The sequence below is a fragment of the Panthera pardus genome, unplaced genomic scaffold, assembly GCF_024362965.1.
Source record: "Panthera pardus isolate Hobbes unplaced genomic scaffold, ASM2436296v1 HiC_scaffold_7, whole genome shotgun sequence".
Taxonomy (NCBI): Eukaryota; Metazoa; Chordata; class Mammalia; order Carnivora; family Felidae; genus Panthera; species Panthera pardus.
In genome coordinates, this window is record NW_026527002.1 from 82309845 (window position 1) to 82332507 (window position 22663).

Genomic DNA, 22663 nt, shown 5'->3' on the forward strand with positions numbered 1-22663 from the left:
CTGGGTGGGAACGTACGGGCCTGCTGAGCTCAGCCACTTGCTCTCTCCCAGCGTGTGCTGACAGCGGAATTCTGTGAAGGCTGCAAGGTCAACGACGTGGAGGCCATCAAGACCATGGGGCTGGCGGTGAAGGACGTGAGTGCCGTGCGCGCTGGCGCGTGGGTGTGGGAGGGGTGTGTGGGCGCCCTGAGCACAGGGCCATGGTGGCGTAGTCCTGTTCTCTCTCCAGATAGCAGAGAAGCTCATTCAGACTTTTGCTGAGCAGATATTTTACACAGGCTTCATCCACTCTGACCCCCACCCTGGCAATGGTAGGAAGAGCCCCCACCCCGGGGTGAGGGTGGGGGGCCAGGGGTAGGGGGGGCGAGAGCCAATGTGCTGTGTCCCTAGTTCTGGTGCGGAAAGGCCCAGATGGGAAGGCACAGCTGGTGCTGCTGGACCATGGGCTCTACCAGTTTCTGGATGAGAAGTAAGCAGGGGCAAGGGGGGAAGGGGGCCAGGGGGCACTGGCCGGGGCGCTCTGGCCTTACTGCTGAGCTCCCCTAGGGACCGGGCAGCCCTGTGCCAGCTGTGGCGGGCCATCATCCTGAGGGACGACGCGGCAATGAAGACACACGCAGCCACACTTGGGGTGCAAGGTGAGGCTGGGGCGTGCAGGCGTGTGGGCTCGCGGGGCACGCGGGCCTGGCTCACTGTCCCCCCGCCCCGCCCCCCCCCCCCCCCCCAGACTATATCCTCTTCTCCGAGGTGCTCATGCAGCGGCCCGTGCGCCTGGGGCAGCTGTGGCGCTCGCACCTGCTGAGCCGCGAGGAGGCAGCCTACATGCAGGCCATGGCGCGAGAGCACTTCGCGGACATCGTGCGGGTGCTCAAGGCCCTGCCGCGGTCCATGCTGCTCGTGCTGCGCAACGTCAACACCGTGCGCGCCATCACCACCACCCTGGGCGCCCCTGTTGACCGCTACTTCCTCATGGCCAAGAGGTGGGCGCTGGCTGGTGATGCCCGGGGGGGTGGGGGGTGGAATGACTGTGCCGGGCTGACCGTGTCTCTGGGCAGCGCGGTCAGGGGCTGGAGCCGCCTGGCGGGTGTGGCGTACCAGAGCGTCTACGGTGCCAGCCTCCTGCGCCACATCAAGGTCATCTGGGAGACATTCAAATTTGAAGTGGCCCTAAGGTGAGGGGTGGGAGGGTGCAGGCTGGGGCAGGCCGCCAATACCTGCTCCCCACCAACCTGTGACCCCTCTGCCCTCCCACCCCAGGGTGGAGACCCTATCGATGCGGCTCACTGCCCTCCTGGTTCGGCTGTTGTTCCAGCTGGGCCTCCTGCCAGAGACCCAGGAGCTCTCCCAGTACCTGGAGACCTAGGGAGCCCCAGGGACAGCAGACCTCAGAGCTCACCCAGCGTCCAAGCAACAGATCAGGGCTGAAGGTGCACGTGCCCCAAGACCGGGGGCGCTGAGGCAGCGGCAGCCTGGAGCGGGTGTGGGGGACAACACGGGGCTGTGGCCACAGCCCAGCCAGGAGACCCTGTAATGACCACAGACTCTCTTCAAATCACTCTTTTTCCTCGTGTTTTGTACAAAAAGGGGTGGGGGTGGGGCACGGGGGTGGGTCTAGAAGTGGGCGGTGACGCGGTCCGTCTCCAGCAGGTCCTCCAGGATCTGCAGAGAGAGAGGGGCTGGTGAGGGGGTAGGGGGCAGTGGGGAGGGCGGGGCGGGCCAGACGGGGCGCGCTTACGATGTCGGGGGTGGTGCCGATCTTCTTGGCCAGCTCGCCGCGCTCCATGGTGCTCAGGTACAGGTAGCGGTTGAGCAGCTCCCCGTCCAGGACGTTGCGCACCGCGTTCTGCAGGATGCGCCGGTCCACATGCAACATCCTGGGGAGGGAGGCAGGCAGGCAGCAGGGCAGCAGGGCAGCAGGGCAGCAGGACGTGGGGTGGGGGGGAAGAGGAGCTGGGGGAGGGAGCGGGGCAAACTCACCGGAAGGCCCTGGGGTTGAGGCCGGCGTGGTGGGGCAGCATGGTGGTCAGCGCGTTCTGAAGCATTAGCAGCCGCCGGTAGGTCTTCTCCTGCATGGGCAGGAGCAGCCCGATGCCGCCGTCCAGCGTGGCTGCGGGAGGCACGGCGTGAGCCGGGCTGACCGTCCCCTGCCCCGCACCACACACCTGCCCCCATCTGACCCGGGACTCACCGAACCACGTGATGTGCTTGTTCTCCCACACGACTGACTTCTTGCTCGGTCCCTCGGCAGCCCCCCGGCATGGGGTCCTCCAGAACGTGTTCACGTGGGCGCCCACGTGGAAGTCCGCCCGGCGGAGCAGGCGCATGCCCCCAAAGCTCTCTTTGGCTAAGCCGGAGGGAGCTCAGGTCACTGCCCGCCCAACCCCCAGCCCCGCAAAAGGGGAAGAGGGAACACTCACCTTCTGGCAGGTACATGTACACCATGAGGTTGCGGTCACGGTCAGACACTGGGGAGCAGAGCGCCCGGGGTCAGCCCGGCCACACCCAAAGCCTGAAAGACCCCAAAGCCCCCCCAGGCCCTGTGCTCACCCAGGAAGCCCAGTTGGGCGTTGTCCACCATGAAGTCCACACTGTACACCTCCAGGGGCTTGGCGTCCTGAGGACGGGGAGGAGGGGTGTCAAGGTCGGCCTGAGGCCAGCACCCACCCAGCACTGTGCGCAGGCCCCACGGGTACCCGGGACACAAGGCTCAGTGTCTTGCTCTCCTCCTGGTAGCGCAGCAGCGAGATGCTCTTCATGACGTCGGCGGCCAGGATGAAGTTCTTGACGCTGATCATCTGGTGGATGTAGAGCTGGGTGTCGATGAAGGCCATGCCGGTCAGCTCGCTGGCCCGCAGGCTCCACAGGAAGATCTAGGGGGACAGAAGGAGTAGGCAGCGAGTGGCGGGCAGCGGGCAGGACTCGGGAGGGCAGTGGCAGAGGGCACACCTTCTGGCCGATGGCAGACACTAGGTGGCCGTTGCAGTGGCAGAGGGCAGTTACTGGCCCTTTCTGCTCCTTCTCATACAGGACTTTGAACTTGTTCTTGGTCAGGGGCTGGCCAGGCTCAGGCACCACCTCGATCACATCCATGATCAGGATCTGCCGGGGAAGGAGGGTGGGTGAGGCACAGGGTCGGCGCTGGGGCTGCCGGGCGCGGCCCGCCCCCTCCTGCTAGCCCCTTACCCGCCCTCGGCACGTGACTTCCTCCCCCTGCATGAGGCAGGTCCCGGCAGCCACGTAGCCCTTGAGGCCGGACACGGTCTCCTCACTGCGCAGCGACACCGTCTTCATGCAGGTCACGTGCTCCCACTCCTCCAGCTCGATCCTGCACACGACAGGGTCAGGATGCAGCCTACGGGCTGGCCCCAGGTCCCCAGCCGGACCCGGCCCCACCTGGCATTAGGGATGGCCTCCCAGCTGACTGGGGAGATGAGCTGGATGGAGAAGGCCTCCTGCTGCGGGTGGATGTACCGGTCGTCTGCAAGGACAAAAGGCGACGGTCAGGGTGGGCAGCCCGAACAGCAAGCCCCCCTCTGGGCGTCTCGCACCTCTCTCGATAGTCTCAAACTCCTTCTCTTCGCCGGTCATGCGTGGGATGCGGGTGCACGGCATGTTGGTGCTGGTGGCAACAGCGTACACCTGGGAGAGCGGAGGGCGTCACGGGCAGGCCGGAGGCAAGACCCAGAGGGTCTCTGGCCTCGAGGGGACGGGGTCAGACCTTGGACTCCACGTGGTAAGCCACATAGTGGGCTGTGCAGCGCAGCGGGATCTTCCTGACAGGCCACGGGGCGTCGTATGACAAGTAGGCAGGCAGGACACTGATCCTCAGCTCACCCTGGGAGGCGGGGTACAAGGGTCAGGGAGGCCAGGCACCCGCCAAAGGCAGGCCAGGCAATCCCGGGCTTCTGAGGGCTCCGTGCGGACAGCCCTCAGCTCTACCGGCACAGGTGTGTGCAAGGGGCTGAGACCAGCTGTCCTGTGCTTCACCAGCTTGCTGTCCCCTCTCCCAGGCTCACCCAGGACTGGGATGCTGGCCACAGACTTGTCTGGGCCAGGGCAAGGGAGGACCAGGCTCACAGGAAGCTAGAGGCTGCAAGCAAAAGCTTACCGGTACACTGACCACACCAGAGTCCGCACAGACGGGCAAGGGAGCCCCTGCCAGGGCCACCCTTCACCCATGGTCCCAAGCGTGTCAGCATCCACAAAGCCCTGGCCGTGCTATCATCGCTGTTTTCTCGGTCACCTGGGGTCACCTCTATCAATGTACTGGCATCATGGAGGAGGAAATGGGAGGCTCGGAGAGAGTGGGCGTCTTGCCCAGAGTCACACAGCTCCTGAAGGGCAGGCCTGGGGTCTGAGCCACAGAGCAGTGACTAGACCTTGGCCCCGCAAACGGGTGCCCTTGTGGGCTACGGTCTCCACTGCCGCCTGCCCTGTCCTCCAAGCTTTCCCAGCGTTAAGCCCCAGGTTGCACCTCTTTGACCCTGGCCCTGTCCACTGTCTAGACAGCTCCCTGACCCTCCAGATGAAACCCAGGATCCTGCCCTGTGCCGAGCCGTTGAGGGCCTCGTTTCGGGGGCCCCCGCACCTCTTCCTGACCCAGGCATCACCGGTGAGCGTCAGGCGGAAGTGAGGAGGGCCACGTGAAGCAGCCTCGGTCCTGGGGTCTCCCTACCTGTCTGTTGAAGTACAGGAATCCACGGGGGCAGTTGACGTTGTGGAATGGGGCAAAGGAGTCAATGGGACCATCGATGCCCATGGGGTGCAGCCGCAGGGCCCCCCGGCCAGTCACCAGGAGCCAGTGAGGTGAGGGGCCACAGATGAACACCTGAAGGCAGGTACTATGAGAGGAAGCCCCATCGGCGCCCCCCGAGGGCCCCCCACAAAGCCACCTGCCTACCCCTGAGTAGCCATAAATGTCCTCGAAGTATCGGAACCGTGCCACACGGCCACGGGCCCCAGCCCCCTCCTCAGCGCTGCCGCCTTCCGCTTTCTTCTTGGACGGCTTTGGCTTCTTCTCACGGAAGTTGATGTTGTGAGGGACCTGGGGGTAGAGGTGTGTGCGCCATGAGGGCCGGGTCTTGCCCCCGACACGTTCCACATCCACCCCGCACCCGGCACAACCTGGTCACCGCACCTTCTTGAAACGGACTTTGAGGTTTCCCTGGCCGAGCTGGGAGTCATGGGGGAAGGCCTCGTAGATGAGTAGCTCCTGGTCCACGTGCACCTGTGCGGCAGTGAGGGGTCACCAGGGGAGAGGAAAGGCGCACTGTGGGGTCACCACAGGAAAGGGGGGGCGCCTTGCAGGGTCACAGGGGGAGGGGCAGGGGGGCAGTGCAGAGCCACCATGAGGGGACAGAGGGCCCATACTCACCAGGAGGTAGGGCCTGCTCTGGCGGCTCCCCAGCGCCACCAACAGCACCTCCTTGACAAGGGGCAGCTCCCCCTGGCGCGTGGCCTCCTCCTTCCGGGCCTCACCCTGTGTGGTGGGCTGACCAAAGGAGCTGTCCACCAGGACCCGCTGCCCCACGGGAAAGTTCTTCACCAGGAACACCAGCCGCCAGTCAGGGAGCTGGTAGATCTGTGTGGGGAGTGGGATTAGCAGCCGCAGGGAGCAGGGGACAGGGAGCCGCGTGGGGTGCAGGGCATCACACACCTCCAGGGTTCCGTTTTCCCGCACCAGTAGGCACCAGTGAGTGGGCTCGGCCCGGAACGGGGTAGGGTCCCGGTCAGCAGGGGGCTGGCTGCTCCTTCGGGCCTCCTCCTTGCTGGGGCTGAAGAGGGAGCCCGAGTCCCCGTACAGCATCTCCTCCTCGTCGTCCACCGTGGGGCTGGAGGCCGGGGCCGGAGGACGGGTCACGCGTGGCCTGCCGCAGGGGACCTGGCCCCAGCCCGTGCCCCGGCCACCCAGAATACCTGGTTTCGGAGCCCTGGCCCTCCGCCTCCGAGCTACTGCGGCCCCCCAGGTCATCACGGGCCCCGCCCAGGCGGCTCTCAGTGGTGAACATGCCGCTGACGTCACGGTACACGCAGAGCGTGATCACCTTGGACTGCTGCAGGGAGAGGGGCCGGGCTCAGCTCCGGGGGAAGGGGAGTCAGCAGGCTGTGGGCGTGGCGAGGGGAGGGTGGCTCACATGGTGCAGGGGGGGCTTGTGCAGCGCCAAGCGGTGGTGACGACCCCCATACGAGTCGCTCTTGAGCAGGAACATGGTGACGTGGCCCTCGGCACTCATGATGACCACGTAAGGGTCAGCCACGGCACACTGCACAATGGGGGAGCCCAAGTCCACGGGGATGAAGTGCAGCTGGTTCACTGTGGGCACAGGACGGTCAGCACCGGGTGGTCAGCACCGCCCACCCTTGCCCACCTGCCCACCCGCCCGAGCCCACCTCCTTCCAACAGGCGGATGCCGAGCGGCGACACCTGCACGATGTAGCGATTGTCCCCAATGTTGCCAGCAAAGACCGTGGGGCCCTGCGTAGCAAAGCCACTAGTGTCCAGCTCCATGATCTCCTGCCCTGTCTGCAGGATCTGCAGGTGATGGGAGAGTGAGGCGCACGCTCACCGTGGGACCCCGCCCCAGGCTGCGGGACCCCCGCCCCTTACCATGGTGGAGTCTTCCCGGCTCAGGATAAGGAACCCGTGTCTTCGTCCATCGTCTTCCGCCTCAAGAGTGCTGGGCTCCTGCTCTGCGCCCTCCCCCTTAGAGGTCTCCTCCTGCGACAGCAGAAGGAGAGCGGGAATCACACCACCCAACCAGGGGTGCCTGGGAAGAGGGTGGGGGGAGGGCAGACCCCCAGCCAAACCAGAGCAAGTGTGCACCCGGGGCTGCCTAAAATGTCACGGCCAGCCCTGTCCTGGGCCCCACTGCCTCCAAGCCACCCGCACGCTCAGGCTGAGTCCATGTGGAGGCAGCAACGGGTCACCCGCCCCACTCAGGGCCTCCTCACCAGCCCAGGATACACCTACTTGCTCCTTGCGCACAGGGGCGATGACTGTCCACATGTCATAGCAGCCAGGAAGCTCAAACGTTGTCACCACCTGGGGCCGGATGCTCTTCTAGAAGGACGAATGGGGGGCGGGGGGGTGTCAGTTCACCCAGGTCCCGCCAGGAGGCACCACACCGCCTGCCCCCACATACCTGTAGGACCGACAGGGCCCCATTCTTCCCATAGCCGGAGCACACCACGATCTCCAAGTCTGGCTCGGGGCTGTTCTGGAACTGCACAGCAGCTCAGAGTAAGGACAGGGCCCCACTACTGCGTGAGCCCCTTGCCCCCCGTCTCTTCACCCAAAAGCACCTCTTCAGAGAGGAAAGCAGGCTCGCCCATGGCAGCGTTGGCACAGGGTCCGATGTTGAGGATGCTGTCACATACCTGCGGACACAGCAGTGCTCAGGCAGGCAGGTCGGCTGGCGTGGGAGGCCCCTCCCTGTGCCCAACCTCACCTCAAAGGAGTAAGTGGCCAGCTGTGTGCCCGACTGGGCCTCGCTGCCGTATACTTCAATCTCATCCACCTCGTCCTGAGGCACCGACTTGCCCCCTGCAGCAGACAAGAGACCCCGTCGGGCCAGGAGGCCCGGTTGCCTGGCCGCCGGGCCTAACCCCACCAGCCCCTGCCTGTCCCGTGCAGGCCTGTCCTCACCTGGCCAGCCCACCGTGGAGTCCACTCGCTTCTTCTTCGAGGGAGGCTCTTCCTGCGAGGCAGGAGGGGACAGTGAGCAGCCCTCTGAGGCTGGCCCTGCACAAGAGGCCGGCGTCCTGACAGGCCCCGGGCACCCACCTTGTCAGCAGCCTCTCGGACGGCGCTGGCCGGAGGCTCCTGCAGCTTCTCTGTGTACTTGAGGAGGAGCGAGTTGCCCAGGCGAGAGCCGAGGAACAGGTACCCAGGCTCCATGGTGACCATCTGAAGACCAGTGGGCGGTCAGGGTGAAATCAGGCCCAGACCCGGGGCCACCTCCCACCCACCCAGTCCCAACTCACGCTGGTGGTAAGGACACTGGCGGCCGCCTTGTCGAAGTGAAAGGCGCGGACACTGCGCATGCCGTCCGTGATGAGGGTCAGCACGTAACTGCCAGGACGGGGAGCGCTGAGCTGGGGGCAGGGCTCAGAGGGGGGGCACGGGGCTCACCGAAGGGAGGGTGGGGGCAGGGCGGAGGGCACGGGGCTCACCGAAGGGAGGGAGACTCACATCTCACCGCCCTTGAGGGAGATGACCATCTTGTCGTAGGAAATGAAGGCTGCCTGGGCACAGTCGAGGGTGATCCGCACGCCCTCCTGGGTGCCTGTGCAGGGTGCGGTTAGACAGACTCCGCAGCCCTCCTGCCATCCCTGCCCTGCGGTCCTGCCCAAGCCCACACTCACGGAGGGGAAAGGCGGTGGTGCCGGTGGTGAGGCCGTTGAGAGCCACGCCGTACGGGGGGACGCTCTGGTTCAGGTACAGCAACGAGTTGACGGCAAAGACCACCACCCCACCTGGAAATGGACATGCTGGTGGGCGGGGCTCAGCGCCCTCCCCCCACCCCCCACCCCCCACCCCCAGCCCCATAGGGGCTCACCGATGGGCTTGGGCACGGCGAGGGCCTGCGTGCAGTCGAAAGGGAGGCTGGTGAGAGACCAGATGACAGGGTGGACCTTCTGCGTGATGTTCAGTGAAATGGCCACAATGGAGCACGTGTCCTGCCGCACAGCCACCCGCCTGGGGACAAAGAAGTACGTCAGCCAGGGGGCCAGTCACAGCGCGCCAAGGGCGGGGTGGCCCAGTCCCGGTCCCAGATGAGACCCACCCCAGGCCTTGGCGGCTGCAGCCACAGCAGAGGGGCCTCACCCAGGCCAGGTCTGGTTGGGCTCGAACAGGATGAGCAGGGTGGGCTCGTAATAGCCGTGCAGGAACTGCAGGTCTACGATGTTGAGCAGCTTCTCGTCCAAGCCGCGCACGTCGATGATGTAGCTGGGCAGGAAGCTGGACCTCTGCCTGGGGGCGACAGGCTTTAGTGGGCGGAGGAAGGAGAGAGCTCCGGTTGGACAAGCCCCTCCCCTGTCCCGGTACTCACCCCTCCCCCATGAGCCCCTCGTGCTCCTCGGCCAGGCTCTCCCTGCGGAAGGGCAGGACCACCAGGCGTGTGCCGTAGATGAGCATGGCCGCGCAGCGTCCGTCGGGGTCCACCCGCACCCGCGGCGTATGCACATTCTGCACGAACCCATCCTGGGGGCAGAGGGCACCGTTAGGCCAGCCTGGGGATAGGAGGGGAGCAGGGGGCAACGGGCTGGGGCGGGAGGGCTGGGGGCATGGCCTGGACCCACCCGTAGCTCAGGCTCCTCAAAGTAGTGTAGAGACAGGGTCTTCAGGTCATGGGTGCCTGGGTCATACTCCACCACCGACAGCTGGAGGGCAGGTCAGAGCTATGGCCCCAGACTCCCCTCCCCCCAACCCCCCCTCCCCCCACAGGCCTCCCACACCCACTCCCACCTCCAAGGCCATCACCTACCTTGGCATCCTTAAAGCTCAGGAGCAGGGCATCCCGCTTGGCACCCGCCAGCTGCACGCTGGCCATAGACATGACGTTGCCGAAGAAGGAGAAGGAAGCCACCAGCTCCAGCTTTTCCCGGTGCTCCCGGTGGGCCTTTCCCTCTGGGGGAGAGGCCGGTGGGTACAGCTCTGGGCCCGCACCCCAGCCCCCACGGCCCCAGGTCTGGGGCCAGGGCAGCCTCCCCCACACTCACCTGTGCTCCTGTCATTCTTGGTTGGCGCCTGGGAGAGGGAAGAGGAGGGTGGGCAGTGAAACCACACTGCTGCAGCCAGACATCTGCGAGTCCTACCTCATGGTGGGACCAGGAGGGGAGACAACGCAGGGCCAGCCCTGCCCAAACCCTCACTGCAGTGGGGACCATGCTTCCAGACACTTCTAGAGACAGCCGTGCACACCCCAACCCAATGTGCACAAACTCGTGCTCATAGCCTGAGTCCCCAACTTGGCTTCCCAACAGCCCGCTCACTCCGATGCCAGCAGTGCTCAGGGTCAGAGGCTGGATGGCAGCTCTCTCCGTGCGCCCTCAGACCTGCCTGGCCGTGCCCCCCACAAACTCACCCCTGGGCCCAGCCACAGCACGGGCATCACTCTACAAGACAGGCGTCTAGCTTGACCCGAGCGCTGCCACCAGCTGCCGACCACAAGCGACCGCTCCCGGCTCCCCTGACACGTAGGGGGCCCACTGAGCCTGCGCCGGGCATGCTGCCGCAGAGGGCCGTGGCCTCGCCCGATCCCACAGCCGGCCGGGGCCTCCCCAGGGTGGGAGAGGGCGTCCGGACTGCGCTATCCAGACTGCAGAGCGTCCGTAACCTCGGGTAATGAAACCGCGGCAAGTGCGGCCGTCCTCTGTGCCACACAGAGGGCCTGGCGGTACCGCCACGCAGGGGCACGTTTTTCTTTTACAGAAAAACAAGGGCTCCGAGCTTCGGTACGTTTTCGTGTCCATAAGAGACTGTTCTCTGTTAGTGGTAACAACACACTGACACACACACTTGTAAATCGTCACTTCAAAGCAAAGTAGAAATTTTAATAACAAGAAACAAGATCGTTTTTAATGACATACTTGTGCTACTGGGCAACGTCCTGAAAGTAGCTGCTTGAGAAAAGCCAAATAATTAACTCATTTCGGAAAAGGCATTTTAGGGGGTGCCTGGCTGGCTCAGTCAGGAGAGCACGTGACTCTTGATCTCAGGGTCATGAGTTCAAGCCCCACGCTAGGCACGGAGCCTTCTTAAAGAAAAGAGGGGCTCTTGGGTGGCTCAGTCAGTTAAGTGTCTGACTTTGGCTCAGGTCATGATCTCGCAGTCTGTGAGTTCGAGCCCCGTGTCGGGCTCTGTGCTGACAGCTCGGAGCCTGGAGCCTGCTCCGGATTCTGTGTCTCCCTCTCTCTCTCTGCTCCTCCCCCACCTCTTCTCTCCCTCTCTCTCTCTCTCTCTCTCTCTGTCTCCCAAAAATAAATAAACATTGGGGCGCCTGAGTGGCTCAGTCGGTTGAGCGTCCGACTTCGGTTCAGGTCATGATCTCGCAGTTCATGAGTTCAAGTCCTGCTTTGGGCTCTGTGCTGACAGCTCAGAGCCTGGAGCCTGCTTCTGATTCTGAATCTCCCCCTCTCTCTGCCCCTCCCCAACTCATACTCTGTCTCTCTCTCAAAAATAAATAAACATCAAAATTAAAGGGGCGCCTGGGTGGCTCAGTCGGTTAAGCATCCGACTTCGGCTCAGGTCATGATCTCGCGGTCCATGAATTTGAGCCCCGCGTTGGACTCTGTGCTGACCGCTCAGAGCCTGGAGCCTGTTTCAGATTCTGTGTCTCCCTCTCTCTCTGACCTTCCCCCCTTCATGCTCTGTCTCTGTCTTAAAAATACATAAAAAAAAATTAATTAAAAAAAATTTTTTTTTTTAATTCTTAGTAAGCCAAGAATGCAACTTCCTCAACCAAACAAGGGACATCTACAACAACCCTTCAACAAGGTCCCACTGGAGTGAAGTGTCCCAGTCACCTCTGTGACCAGGACCAGCCAGGACACCCACACTCCCCTTGCCGGGGGTGAGGTCAACACATACAGACCAACTGTAGTCCCACCCACAAGCAAAATGCAGAGTGAAAATCTTGAAGAACTTCAAGAGACATATGGACCTAGTCAAAAGCTCTAACATACCACTGGCATCGATGGAGGAAGGGGAAGGGCAGAATCAATAAATGAAGGTGTTGACCAATCGTTTTCCAGAACTGATGAAAAGCATCAATCTACAGACTCAAGAAGAGCAGCAAACCCCAAAACAAGATAAATATAAAGAAAACCAGGGGTGCCCGGGTGGCTCAGTCGGTTAAGCGTCCAACTCTTGATTTCAGCTCAGGTCATGATCTCTCGATTTCTGAGTTCAAGCCCCGTGTCAGGCTCTGCACTGACAGTGCGGAGCCTGCTTGGGATTCTCTCTCCCTGTCTCTCTGCCCCTCCCCTGCTCATGCTCTCGCTGTCTCTCAAAATAAATAAATAAGCTTGAGTAAAAAGATAATAACAACGACAACAATAATAATAACGAAGCCACAACCAGAAAGGAAGGACAATGGGTGAGAGGGGATATGCAGGAGGAGAACAGGCAAGTCCAGAAAACAAGCCACTTCTCGTCCTGGCCCCCTCCCTGGACAGAGCCCCCTGACCTAGACTTCAGCCTTATGTTTACAAATGCCCTGCCACAGGAGTAAGCCATTTCTTTCTTGTTGAAAAAAGAGAAAGAAAACAAAACTACAACCAGGTGCATCACAATCAAAAGACAAAACCAAGGGGGCGCCTGGGTGGCTTGGTCGGTTAAGCGTCCGACTTCGGCTCAGGTCAGGATCTCACGGTCCGTGAGTTCGAGCCCCGCGTTGGGCTCTGTGCTGACAGCTCAGAGCCTGGAGCCTGTTTTGGATTCTGTGTCTCCCTCTCTCTCTCTGCCCCTCCCCTGTTCATGCTCTGTCTCCCTCTGTCTCAAAAATAAATAAACGTTAAAAAAAAAAAATAAAAAAAAAAAAAAAAGATAAAACCAAGGACAAAGAAAAAGACCTTAAAAAGGGGCCAGAGGAAAAAGGAGACATCACCTTCATAAAAGCTGGTTTTCACTTTCTTTCTTTTTCTTTTTTTTTTTTTTTTTAGGGAGGGAGGGAGGGAGGGAGGGAGAGAACTCTCAAGCAAGCGGGGGGGGGGGGGGAGGGGGGAATCCCAAGCAGGCTCCACACTCAGCACAGAGCCCAACCAGGGACTCAATCCCTGGGATCATGGGATCATGACCTGAGCGGAAATCAAGGGTCAGACGCTTAACTAAGCCACCCAGGTGCCCCCATAAAAGTTGATTTTCACCAGAAACCATACAAGCCACAGACAGTGGAATAACATCTTGAAAGCGCTGAAAGGAAACAATTAACCTAGAATTCTAAACCCAGTGAAAATGCCCCTCGAAAAGGAAGCTGAGATAAAGGCATTTCCAATACAAAAGTGGAGCAAACTCACGGCCAGTAGAAAACCTGCAGGATTATTAAAGGAAGTTCTTCAGGTTGAAAAGCCCAGCATAAAAAAGGATTATAAGCTGCTAAGAGCTCATAAGGCTGGGAGGATATAAGGGGATGAAGGACACGTGGGAGAAAGGAGCACTCTTGGCGGCAGGAAGCCCACACAATTAGAGGAGGGAAGAGGCAGGAAAAGCAGCCGAAACAAAAACCATCGGTGGAACCAACAGGAGTAAATTAAAGTTTGAGGAGTAAGACAACGTTTGCACAACCTCAAAATATGTCCCACAAGGTACTTAGTAGTTACCATGGGAAACGCAGTGATGTTCCGGGGGGAACCCCGCCATCCAAGCCAGCAGCCCAGTGACTATACAAAGAGACATCTTCTGTTACAAAAGACGTCATCGGGGTAAATTGGCAGGATCTGACCAGGCCTGGCCTTCTCCCAGTGTCACTGTCGTCATCAGACCACTGTTCTGTGGCTCTGCAAGAGACAGACCTCCATGCTGTCGGGGTGCCCAGGACGCGCTGACCTCCAGGAGCTGAGAGGCCTCCTGTCTACGATTTACTCTCCAGGCTTAGGGAAAAAAAGAGAAGAAAGCAAGCAGATATGGCACAATGTTCCATCTGGGACTGTGGGTAAAGGTACACTGGAAATTTCTGCTCTTGAAACTTCTCTCGAGTCTGAAATGATGTAAAATTGAGAGGCTAAAAACAGTAATAACGTACTGCAGGCCTGATAACGTAGGTCAAACCAGGGGCTCAGGGAGATAAACAGGGCTAAAGTATAAAGGATTTTATACTGTTCCGGGAGCAGCAAAAATGCTCATCTAAGCCAAACTGTAATAAATCCAGGAGGCCTAGCCTAACTGTTAACATCACTAGAAAATAATACGAAACACGTAACTAAAAACCAACAGGAAGATAAAATGACTTAAAAAGTCCTCACTAACCCAAAACAAAGCACAGAAAAGGAAAAAGAATAAGGGTGTGGTTAGAAAGACAGTGAGACAGACAGTGATTCAAGCTCAAGTGCACACAAAATTACATTAAGTGTACATCTGCCAAACACCCAATTAGGGGACAGAAACTGCCAAATGATAACACCCACTATCTGCTGTGGAGTCACTTTCAATGTAAGGACACAGATTAAAAAAAAAAAAAAGAAAAAGAGGGGCCCCTGGCTGGCTCAGTCACCGGAGCAGGCAGACTTCGATCTTGAACTCCGGGTGGTGAGTTCAAGTCGCACACTGGGTGTAGAGATTCACGTCAAAAGAAACCCCATAAAACAAAAAAACAAAAAACGGGAACAAAGTTGAGATAGCTACGCTGCTATTGGACAAACTAGATTTTAAGGCAAAAAATATTAGAAACAAAAAGGCAAAAAGGGATATCTCATCACAAAAAGTTCAGCTCAAAATTAAAACATTATGCTTTTTTTTTTTTTTTTTTTTTACTTCAGAGAGAGGAAAAAAATGCATTGAGGTGGGGGCAGAGGGAGAGAATCTTAAGCAGGCTCCATGATCAGCACAGAGTCCAACACTGGTCTTGATCCCACAACCCTGGCACCATGACCTGAGCTGAAATTAAGAGTTGGACACTCAACCCACTGAGCCACCCAGGCAACCCCAAAAATTACTCTAAATTTGTCTTATATGTACCTAATAACACACGTACAACACACAAAATTCCCGACAGTCCTATGGGGCAAGTGCCCGTTGGTCATTTTAAAATCATCTTAGGGGCACCTGGGTGGCTCAGTCAGTTAAGCTTCCGACTCCTGGTTTCAGCTCAGGTCATGATCTCACAGTTCGTGGGTTCGAGTCCCACATGGGGGTCTGCACTGACAGTGCAGAGCCTGCTTGGGATTCTCTCTCTCTTTCCCTCTTCCCCTCTCCACACCCCCCCCCCAATAAATAAATAAACTTCAAAAAATTTTTAAAAACTATCCTAGATATTCTTCATTTTTGGCTCTTCCATGTAAATTTGAGAATCAGATTACTAAATCTAATGAGAAACCTGCCACTTTGAAGACACTGAATTTATGGGTTAACCTGAGGAAAGTTGACATCTACACAACGTGGAGACTTTCCACCCATAACCGTGATCTATTTTCTATTTAGCTGGGGCTTCTGTTAATTTCAATCAACCACAATGTATTTTCCCTCCCAAAGGTCACAGGGGCCTCTCCCGCTGCCCAGCTGCACCCCTTAGGCTGCCCCAGGCCGTGCACTCACCCCCCGACACACACACACAGCTTCTCTGCTCTGCACCCCCTGCCTCTTGACAGAACTGCCCTTGCTTCCCAGCTCACCCAAAGGACGGAGGCCCCGGCCATACTGCCCACCCCACACACATCCCCACCCGCTTTGTGCTCTAGGACTTCCCCACTCCTGTCACCCCACTGCAGCCACCTGCACTAGATTCCCCGGGGGCAGACTGAAGACAGCCTCAACAGGGGCCCATCGCCCCCCTCCTGAGTCTGGACTAGAGGCGGCTCTGAACAACAACAGGCCGTGTGGAAGGGGGACCAGGTTCCCCAGGGCCCGGCCCTTGGGATCACTGGCAGCTTCTTCCTCCGAGTACGTAAGCGCTCCAAGCAAGAGGCCCAACCACCTCGAGGCCACCTGCCAGGAAAACCAAGCCAGCCGCGCGGGGAGAGAGGAGCAGAGAGACAGAGACAGACACACCCAGCTTGCCCCCAACCCTTCAAGTCACCCAGTGGAAGCCCAGACCCCACAGAGCATAGGCCAGGTGCCTCCACGGTCCGCACTGTGCCCTGTCCAAACCCCCAAGGGACTCACAGACGTATGCGTCCGTGGTACCAGACTGCTGTCGGAAGCTCCAGGGCAGCCTGCTCCACAGTAATAACCAGACTGGTCCCGAGCGCTCTCACCCACCTGAGGAGCCCTCTCCAGCTTCCCCCCATCAGCTCCACCTCCCGCCCCACACACTTCTCTGACCCAAGAGTCGCAAATGTTCCTGCAGTGGGCCAAACAGCAACTACCCGCCTTGGCCTTCGCAGCCACACGCAGTCTGGAACTCTTGAATTCTCGCGACCCTGAGGGTCTACAAAGCTCCCGTGGATCTCAGTGGGCTGCGAGTGGGTGCGGCTGGCGAGCCTGCTGCGCTGGCTGATTCCGCCCCGGCGGGCAACACCCTGCTCTCCCGCTCGTCTTTCGGAAACCCTCTTTTCCCGCCAGCCACCACTCCATCTCTTTGATTCCCTCTTTGCACAAATCTCCAGAAAGCTGTCTACGTTCACCGGTGCCAATTCTCTTTCTCTGCTCGGCTCTTAACCCTGCAGGCCCACATCCCCGACGCCCCTGTCAAGAGTCACCAGGGCCTCCAGGTCGTGGGCCTCGCCTGAGGCCCGGCAGTAGGAGACCCAGGTCCCCAATCTGCCACCTCCTCTGGGCTTGGGCTTTCCTCCCCCCTCCCTGGCCACACCTCCTCCAAGTCTTCCTCGGCGTCCTCTCTTCTTCCCGACCGCTCAATGCCGGGGCACCCCAGGGCCCAGATGGCCGCCTTCTGGGTGACCCCAAGCAGCTTGAGGGTCTGCGGGCCCAACTTCAGCTCCAGGCCGCACCCTGCTCCCCAGCACGACTGCTGCCCTGACTCTCCCGCAACCTCGCAGGGCGCCGTTCCCTGGGCACCTCGGCACACCTGCCAGCGTCTGGAGCCCAAGAAAGTCCCAACGGCTCCAGCCCCTCAGAGTCCGTGACCTGTGAGCCCTTCCCACTGTGACAGAAGGGACAGCGTATCACGTCCAGATTAGGCTACGAAGACGCCGTGCTTTCACCCGGGTGAGCGGTTCTCTCTCTCAGCCTTCGTTCTGGGGGAGGCCGCCCTGTGGTGAGGCTCACGCGACGGGCCGAGGCCTCCTTCCGACAGCCGGCTGTGCGAGTAAGAAGCAGAAGCTCCGAGCCCCCCAGCGCCTTCGGAGGACGGCAGCCCCGGCCAACACGGAACTGCAGCGAGAGACTGTGCGGGGGCCACCCAGCTAAGCCACTCCCGCTCCCTGGCCCCCGAAGTTGGGGGATATCGTCTGTCGTTTTAAGTTTCCAAGTCTGGGGGTGCCTTCCCTGTTATGCAACAAGTAACATGATGTCCCAAGAGGAGCTCCTACGTCCCTTTCGCCATGTCAGGTCACAGCAACTCAGCCCCCCCGGTGCTCAGACCAAAACTGCACCCTGGCAAAACCGCAGCATTGCCCGTGGCGCCTCGCCCCTTCACATCCCACATCCTGTCCATCCTGAATCTGACTGCTTTCCACCAACCGACCACCTGACGCTCCTGACTGGTCTCCCTGCAGGCCCCCCTCCCACCTCCCTACAGACTCTTCCACACAGCAGCTAGAGCGACCTTTGCAAAACACAGGCCCTGTCACTCCTTAACCTCACCTCAGAGTTAGCAGTCAGTCGCCACATTGGCCTAAAAGCTCAACATGCTGATACCGGGCCCCCACCTCACCACCTCTCTGACCTTCTGTCTTCTCCTCACTCTTTTTTTTTTTTTTTTTTTAAGTTTTTATTTATTTTTGAGAGACAGAGAGAGACAGAGCGCAAGCGGGGGAGAGGCAGAGAGAGAGAGGGAGACACAGAATCTGAAACAAGCTCCAGGCTCTGGGCTGACAGCACAGAGCCCGATGCGGGGCTTGAACTCATGAACCGCGAGATCATGACCTGAGCCGAAGTCAGACACTTAACTGACACCACCCAGGCGCCCCTCTTTTTTTTTTTTTTAAGTAATCTCTACAGCCACGGTGGGGCTCGAACCCATGACCCTGAGATCAAGTCAGTCACCTGCTCCACCAACTGAGTCAGCCAGGCGCCCCTCTGCACTCACTCCTCTTTTCCTCGGGGCCTTTTGGCTGGTTCTGTTCCTTTTTTTTTTTTTTTTTTTTTTAGTTTATTTATTTACTTTTAGAGAGAGAGCTGGGGAGGGGCAGAGTGAAAGAGAGAGAGAGAGAGAGAGAGAGAGAAAATCCCAAGCAGACTCCACACTGCCAGTGCAAAGCCCGATGTGGGGCTTGAACTCACAAACTGGGGGGATCATGATCTGAGCTGAAATCCAGAGTCAGACGCTTAAACAACTGAGCTACCCAGGTGCCCCATCTCTTGGCTGCTTCTTGAACACCAGTCCCTACTGCCCTAAGGCCTTCACCTGCCTGGAACCTTCACCTGACACCCACAAAGCTCTCTCCAGCCCCTCCTCCTTGCCTACTCAAATCTCAACTCTGCAAGGAGGCAAAATTTAACACCACACCTGGCTCCCTACTCCCCGACCCTGCTCTGATGCTTTCCACAGCACTTTAAACTATAGACCAAGGGGGGGCGCCTGGGTGGCTCAGTCAGTTAAACATCTGACTTCGACTCTGGTCATGATCTCGCAGTTCATGGATGGGTTCCAGCCCAGCGTCAGCCTCTGTGCTGACAGCTCAGAGCCTGGAGCCTGATTCAGATTCTGTGTCTCCCTGTCTCTGCCCCTCCACCACGCACGCACTCTCGCTCTCTCTCAAAAATAAACAAAAAAAACAAAACAAATAAACGAACTCTAGCCCACGGTATTACTGGCTGTGTGTGGTCTGTCACCCACTGGAACAGCAGCACCACAAGGGCAAGCCTCTCTACCTGTAGTGCTCACCAACATCTCCCAAAACAAGTTTAACAAACATCTGCTGAAAAGACTCGAGTGAATTCCAGTGGGCTGTGAAACCTTACGTAAAAAATATAATGATGTAGGGGTGACTGGGTGGCTCGGTTAAGCTTCTGACTTCAGCTCAGGTCATGATCTCGCGGTTTGTGAGTTCAAGCCCCCACGTCAGGCTGTGCTGACAACTCAGAGCCTGGAGCCTGCTTCATATTCTGTCTTTCTCTCTCTCTCTCTCTCTGCCCCTCCCCCACTTGTGTTCTGTCTCTATCAAAAATAAATGTAAAAAAATTTTTAAAAATATATAATGATGGGAGCGCCTGGGTGGCTCAGTCGGTTAAGCGGCCGACTTCGGCTCAGGTCATGATCTCACGGTCCGTGAGTTCGAGCCCCGCGTCAGGCTCTGTGGCGACAGCTCAGAGCCTGGAGCCTGTTTCAGATTCTGTGTCTCCCTCTCTCTGACCCTCCCCCATTCATGCTCTGTCTCAAAAATAAATAAACATTAAAAAAAAAATTAAAAAAAATATATATATAATGATGTAAATGCTTCCCATTTGTCTCTAAAGGATGACAGGCATCAGAGAAGGGGGAACTTTATTGGAACATAGGAGTGAAAAAAGTCTAGTTCAGTGATTACAGCAAAGACGCTCTCATACAATATGGGACTGACGGATTCATCCAATCACTTTTAGTAACCTCTACGCCAAACACGGGGCTCAAACTCATGACCCCAAGATCAAGAGTCGTAGGCTCTTTCGACTGAGCCACCCAGGCGCCCCTAGTAGTCTACATATTTAATGCAAAAACAAACACACGTGTCCTGAAGTAGGTGCCCAGGAAGGTCAGCCTCCTTCCGTCCGCCCCTCTGACCCCACGTGCATGCTGCGTCAGCCCCCACTCAAAGCCTGCGGTGATTCCTCCCTGCTCTGGGGTCAACCATCCTGACCACGATGTGCCTTCTTCCCCCCACCCCACTTCCGCTCTACACCCCAGTCCGACCGTGCCTGCCCCCGCCAGGCTCAGCTGCTCTGGCCTGGGTGCCGGCTATTCCTTCCGCCCGGAACACCCTCCATTCCCCATCCTTGTGCCTGGAGAAGTCTTACCGCCCCCTTGAGAACAGGCAAGAAACCAGCTCTGGCGAGAAACTTTCGTGGACCGACGCTCACCGCTTGGGCAACCGGACACTTGTTTCCTCTACGGATGGGTCCATCACACTCTAGAAAAACTCCTGTGGGCTCTCTGGCCCCACACGAGACCCAGCCTCGTTCCTCTGGCCAGGAACCTTGTCCTGTCTTTGTCAGTCTTCCCGTCAGACTGACACTCTGGTCTCCCTCGTTCCCTCCTCTACCTCAGCTGCACTCGCTCCAACCTCCAAGCCTGTTTACAGGTGTGTTTCTACTTCGCGCGCGGTCTCTGCCGCCGAGTTTTGGCAGCTCTCGTTCACCGCTGTACCTCCACTGCCCAGCACACAGTGGGCGCTTACGGGATTTGCTGCAAAGACCGAAGAGCACAGAAGACGCACGGGCGCGGGGAGCGGAAGGCAGGCGGAGCGCGGCGGCGCGGAGAGAGCCGCCCCGGAGGCCGCCGCGCTCGGCGGGGCTCGCTTCTCCGCCCGCCGCCGCGCGCCGCCCTCGGCGAGTACTCGGGAGGCTGCAGGGAGCCGCGAGGGGCCGGCGCGGCCCGCACCTACCTCGGCGTCGCGGTTGAGGCGGTACACGTAGAGCTGCGAGGTGCCGGCCACCACGAGGTTGCGCTCGCTGTTGTTGAAGAAGTTGCAGTACATGGAGAACTCCAGGCCGGTGGGCGGGTGCGCCTGCTTGTACACGGCGTACATGGCGCCGAGCCCGAGCTGCGCGGGGAGGCGACGGGATGAGCAGGGCCGCCGCGCACGGTCCCGGCCCGGCGCCCCCTCCCCGGCCACGCGCGCGCGCGCGCGCCCGCCCGCCCACCTGACAGTTGGAGCCGGCTCGTGGGGGGAACCGCACCGCGGCGGACGCGGCCCGGCCGGACCCGGAAGCTGAGCGCCCGGGTTCCGGGCTCGCGCGCCTGCGCAGCGCCGCGGCGGCAGAGTGGCTGCGCGCGCGACAGCGACCCCCGGTGGCTAGGGGGTGGCAGGGCAGCCTCGCGGCTCCGCTCCGAGGCTCTGCGTCCGGAGCCCCGAAACCCCGAGCTCGCTCTGCACTCGGCTCCCTGGAGAAGCCGGCGGCGGGGTTGGAAACGGGGCTGGGGGTGCGGCGGCTCAGGGCCCGCTGGGCTGGGGGCCGCTCTTCCCCGACGCAGGGTGGGGTCACCGAGGAGGGTCTAGGCCGCAGGAAGAGGCGACTTGCCCCCACCAAGCCCGCGTGGGCGAGACGCGGTGCCCGGGTGGGCCAGGAGGGCCTCGCGGTGTGGAGGCCGTGAGGGAAGACACGCGCCCAGTGAGGCTCTCGGCACGGGCCGCGAGTGCGGAGGAGGCCCGAGCAGTCCGGGGATCGGGAAAGCTTCCCGGAGAGATGACTGGCCGCGCCCCTGCCGCCTCCCGAGGAGGTCTGGCCCTGCAGGTATGCCGGTCCGCCCTCTACAACGTGAGCGCTCGCCCCAGGGCAGCGATTTTCGCCCTTCCCGTCCTCTGCTCGCTCCCCAGGCCCAGCACAGTTGCCCACGTGGAAGACTCTGGAGCCACGACCAAGCACAGCTAACGGGGATGTCTCCTCGCTTGGCAGGGACTCGCCGCGGGTACCGTTGTACAGACCTGGGACTTAGGAATGGAATAATAAATAAAACAAGTAAGGGGCGTCTGGGTGGCTCAGTCTGTTGACTCTTGATTTCGGCTCAGGGCATGATCAGAGTCATGGGATCCAGCCCCACGTCCCGGCTGTGCGCTGAGCCAGGAGCCTGCTTGGGATTCTCCCACCCCCCCCCTCCCCCCGCCCTTCTCCCGTGCTCCTGTGTGTGCTCGCGCGCGCTCTCTCTCTCGAATAAAAATTATAATGAGGAAAAAAAAAAAAAAAAAAAGGAAGTATAGTTACACCCAAGAAAATGACATAGAAACATGGGTTTATGTTGCACCCATATCTGCCCACTTGCTCGTGTCAGCAACAAGGCTGACCCTTTTGTAGTGGACAAAGGGATCACTCGAATGCCCAGGCAGGTGTGTGACCCCTGAGCCACACCAAACCCCTTTAAAGGTCATAAGAAAAACTGTAGCCGGGACACTAAGTTTTGGTATCTCTGTCAGATGGGCACAGTCATGGTGCCCACATCATAGGACGTCTGTGATGATTGAAAAAATCAGGGCCCACAGAACCCTTGGACTGGAGCTTGGCACATTGGAAAATGCCCTAACAAATGAACAAGAACTCATCTGTGAGAGAGGTGGTCAGTGCAGAGAGGGCTGGAGATCCTGAAGGAGCACAGTCCCGGGGAGGGCAGCGGTGGATAGGATGAGGCTCCATCCCAGTCAGAGGAGAGGAGGAGGTGGGCAGCGAAACCAGGAGGTTGCAAGGTTGGCAGTGGGAAGACAGAGGTGAGCCTGCCTGGTGGATGTACTTTCTCAGTGAGAGATGAAGGTAGGGGCCTATCAGCAGATCTGGGGCTTGAAGTTGCTGGGGAGGGACCATGATGGGCTGAAGAATCGTCCAAGGCTGGCGTTGGGGGGGGGGGGGGGGCGGGGGCGGGGGGGAATGCCAGTACAAGCCCTGGCCTTGCCCGCTGACCCTGAGCTTGGGCCCTGGGGCTAGTGGACACTACAGGCCATGCTCTTGCTCCTCTGAGGCTGTGCTGGGAGTCAGTGGTTTTTCTGCACCTTCCTTCTGTGCCAAGAGGCCATCTCCGTGTTGTAGACCAGGTTTAGGAGGAAGGTGGTAATTCCCACACTTCTCTTTTGTGCTGTTGGTGAAGATTCTTGGAGAATCAATACCTCTTGGAGAGGCCGGAGCGTCTGTCTACCGGGGTCAGGCCCGGGAGTTCTCAGATATGGCCTTTTCTGCCCGCTTTGCCACAGATTACTGGCATTC

General features: G+C 59.4%; 2 protein-coding genes and 1 long non-coding RNA gene across 5 annotated transcripts in view; 2 read left to right on the top strand and 1 right to left on the bottom strand.

The window, feature by feature from the left end:
- The window catches only part of ADCK5 (aarF domain containing kinase 5), an 18667-nt gene extending 17112 nt beyond the window's left edge, over positions 1 to 1555 (top strand). For all 3 annotated transcript variants that reach the window (XM_053896316.1, XM_053896314.1, XM_053896317.1), the window contains 7 exons: positions 52 to 135; positions 230 to 311; positions 391 to 469; positions 547 to 638; positions 728 to 980; positions 1056 to 1172; positions 1258 to 1555. In XM_053896316.1, the coding sequence (XP_053752291.1) occupies positions 52 to 135; positions 230 to 311; positions 391 to 469; positions 547 to 638; positions 728 to 980; positions 1056 to 1172; positions 1258 to 1363 (813 nt within the window). In that variant the 3' untranslated portion in view covers positions 1364 to 1555. The remainder of the gene's footprint in view (positions 1 to 51; positions 136 to 229; positions 312 to 390; positions 470 to 546; positions 639 to 727; positions 981 to 1055; positions 1173 to 1257) is intronic.
- On the bottom strand, positions 1547 to 20654 carry CPSF1 (cleavage and polyadenylation specific factor 1). The gene is made up of 38 exons (XM_053896276.1): positions 20618 to 20654; positions 20359 to 20517; positions 9724 to 9751; positions 9489 to 9631; positions 9304 to 9384; positions 9054 to 9205; positions 8828 to 8974; positions 8559 to 8698; positions 8365 to 8475; positions 8192 to 8285; positions 7984 to 8071; positions 7784 to 7906; positions 7646 to 7697; positions 7449 to 7543; positions 7303 to 7377; positions 7143 to 7223; positions 6971 to 7060; positions 6608 to 6718; positions 6391 to 6532; positions 6135 to 6313; positions 5917 to 6053; positions 5657 to 5831; positions 5375 to 5581; positions 5138 to 5227; positions 4901 to 5044; positions 4676 to 4828; positions 3719 to 3835; positions 3549 to 3639; positions 3394 to 3478; positions 3184 to 3325; positions 2947 to 3099; positions 2694 to 2870; positions 2548 to 2614; positions 2418 to 2465; positions 2189 to 2344; positions 1978 to 2107; positions 1736 to 1874; positions 1547 to 1659 (listed from the first exon to the last, which is right to left on the bottom strand). The coding sequence occupies exons 2-38, from the start codon at positions 20500 to 20502 to the stop codon at positions 1612 to 1614; spliced, it is 4335 nt and encodes a 1444-aa protein (XP_053752251.1). The 5' UTR covers positions 20503 to 20517; positions 20618 to 20654; the 3' UTR covers positions 1547 to 1611.
- A 109-nt stretch (positions 20655 to 20763) lies between these two features.
- On the top strand, positions 20764 to 21447 carry LOC109258371 (uncharacterized). The gene is made up of 2 exons (XR_002076297.2): positions 20764 to 21208; positions 21292 to 21447. It is a non-coding gene; the product is annotated as an uncharacterized LOC109258371 (long non-coding RNA).
- The last annotated feature ends 1216 nt before the right edge of the window (positions 21448 to 22663 follow it).

What these genes read in the sequence shown, in the direction of transcription:
- CPSF1 (XM_053896276.1), bottom strand. Translation starts at nt 20,502, where the DNA reads ATGTACGCCGTGTACAAGCAGGCGCACCCGCCCACCGGCCTGGAGTTC. An exon ending in GCCTCAACCGCGACGCCGAG is followed by an intron (nt 9,752 to 20,358) that starts GTAGGTGCGGGC and finishes TCCCTCTCCCAG; the next exon opens with GCGCCAACCAAGAATGACAG. An exon ending in CTCCACGGTGGGCTGGCCAG is followed by an intron (nt 7,544 to 7,645) that starts GTGAGGACAGGC and finishes TGTCTGCTGCAG; the next exon opens with GGGGCAAGTCGGTGCCTCAG.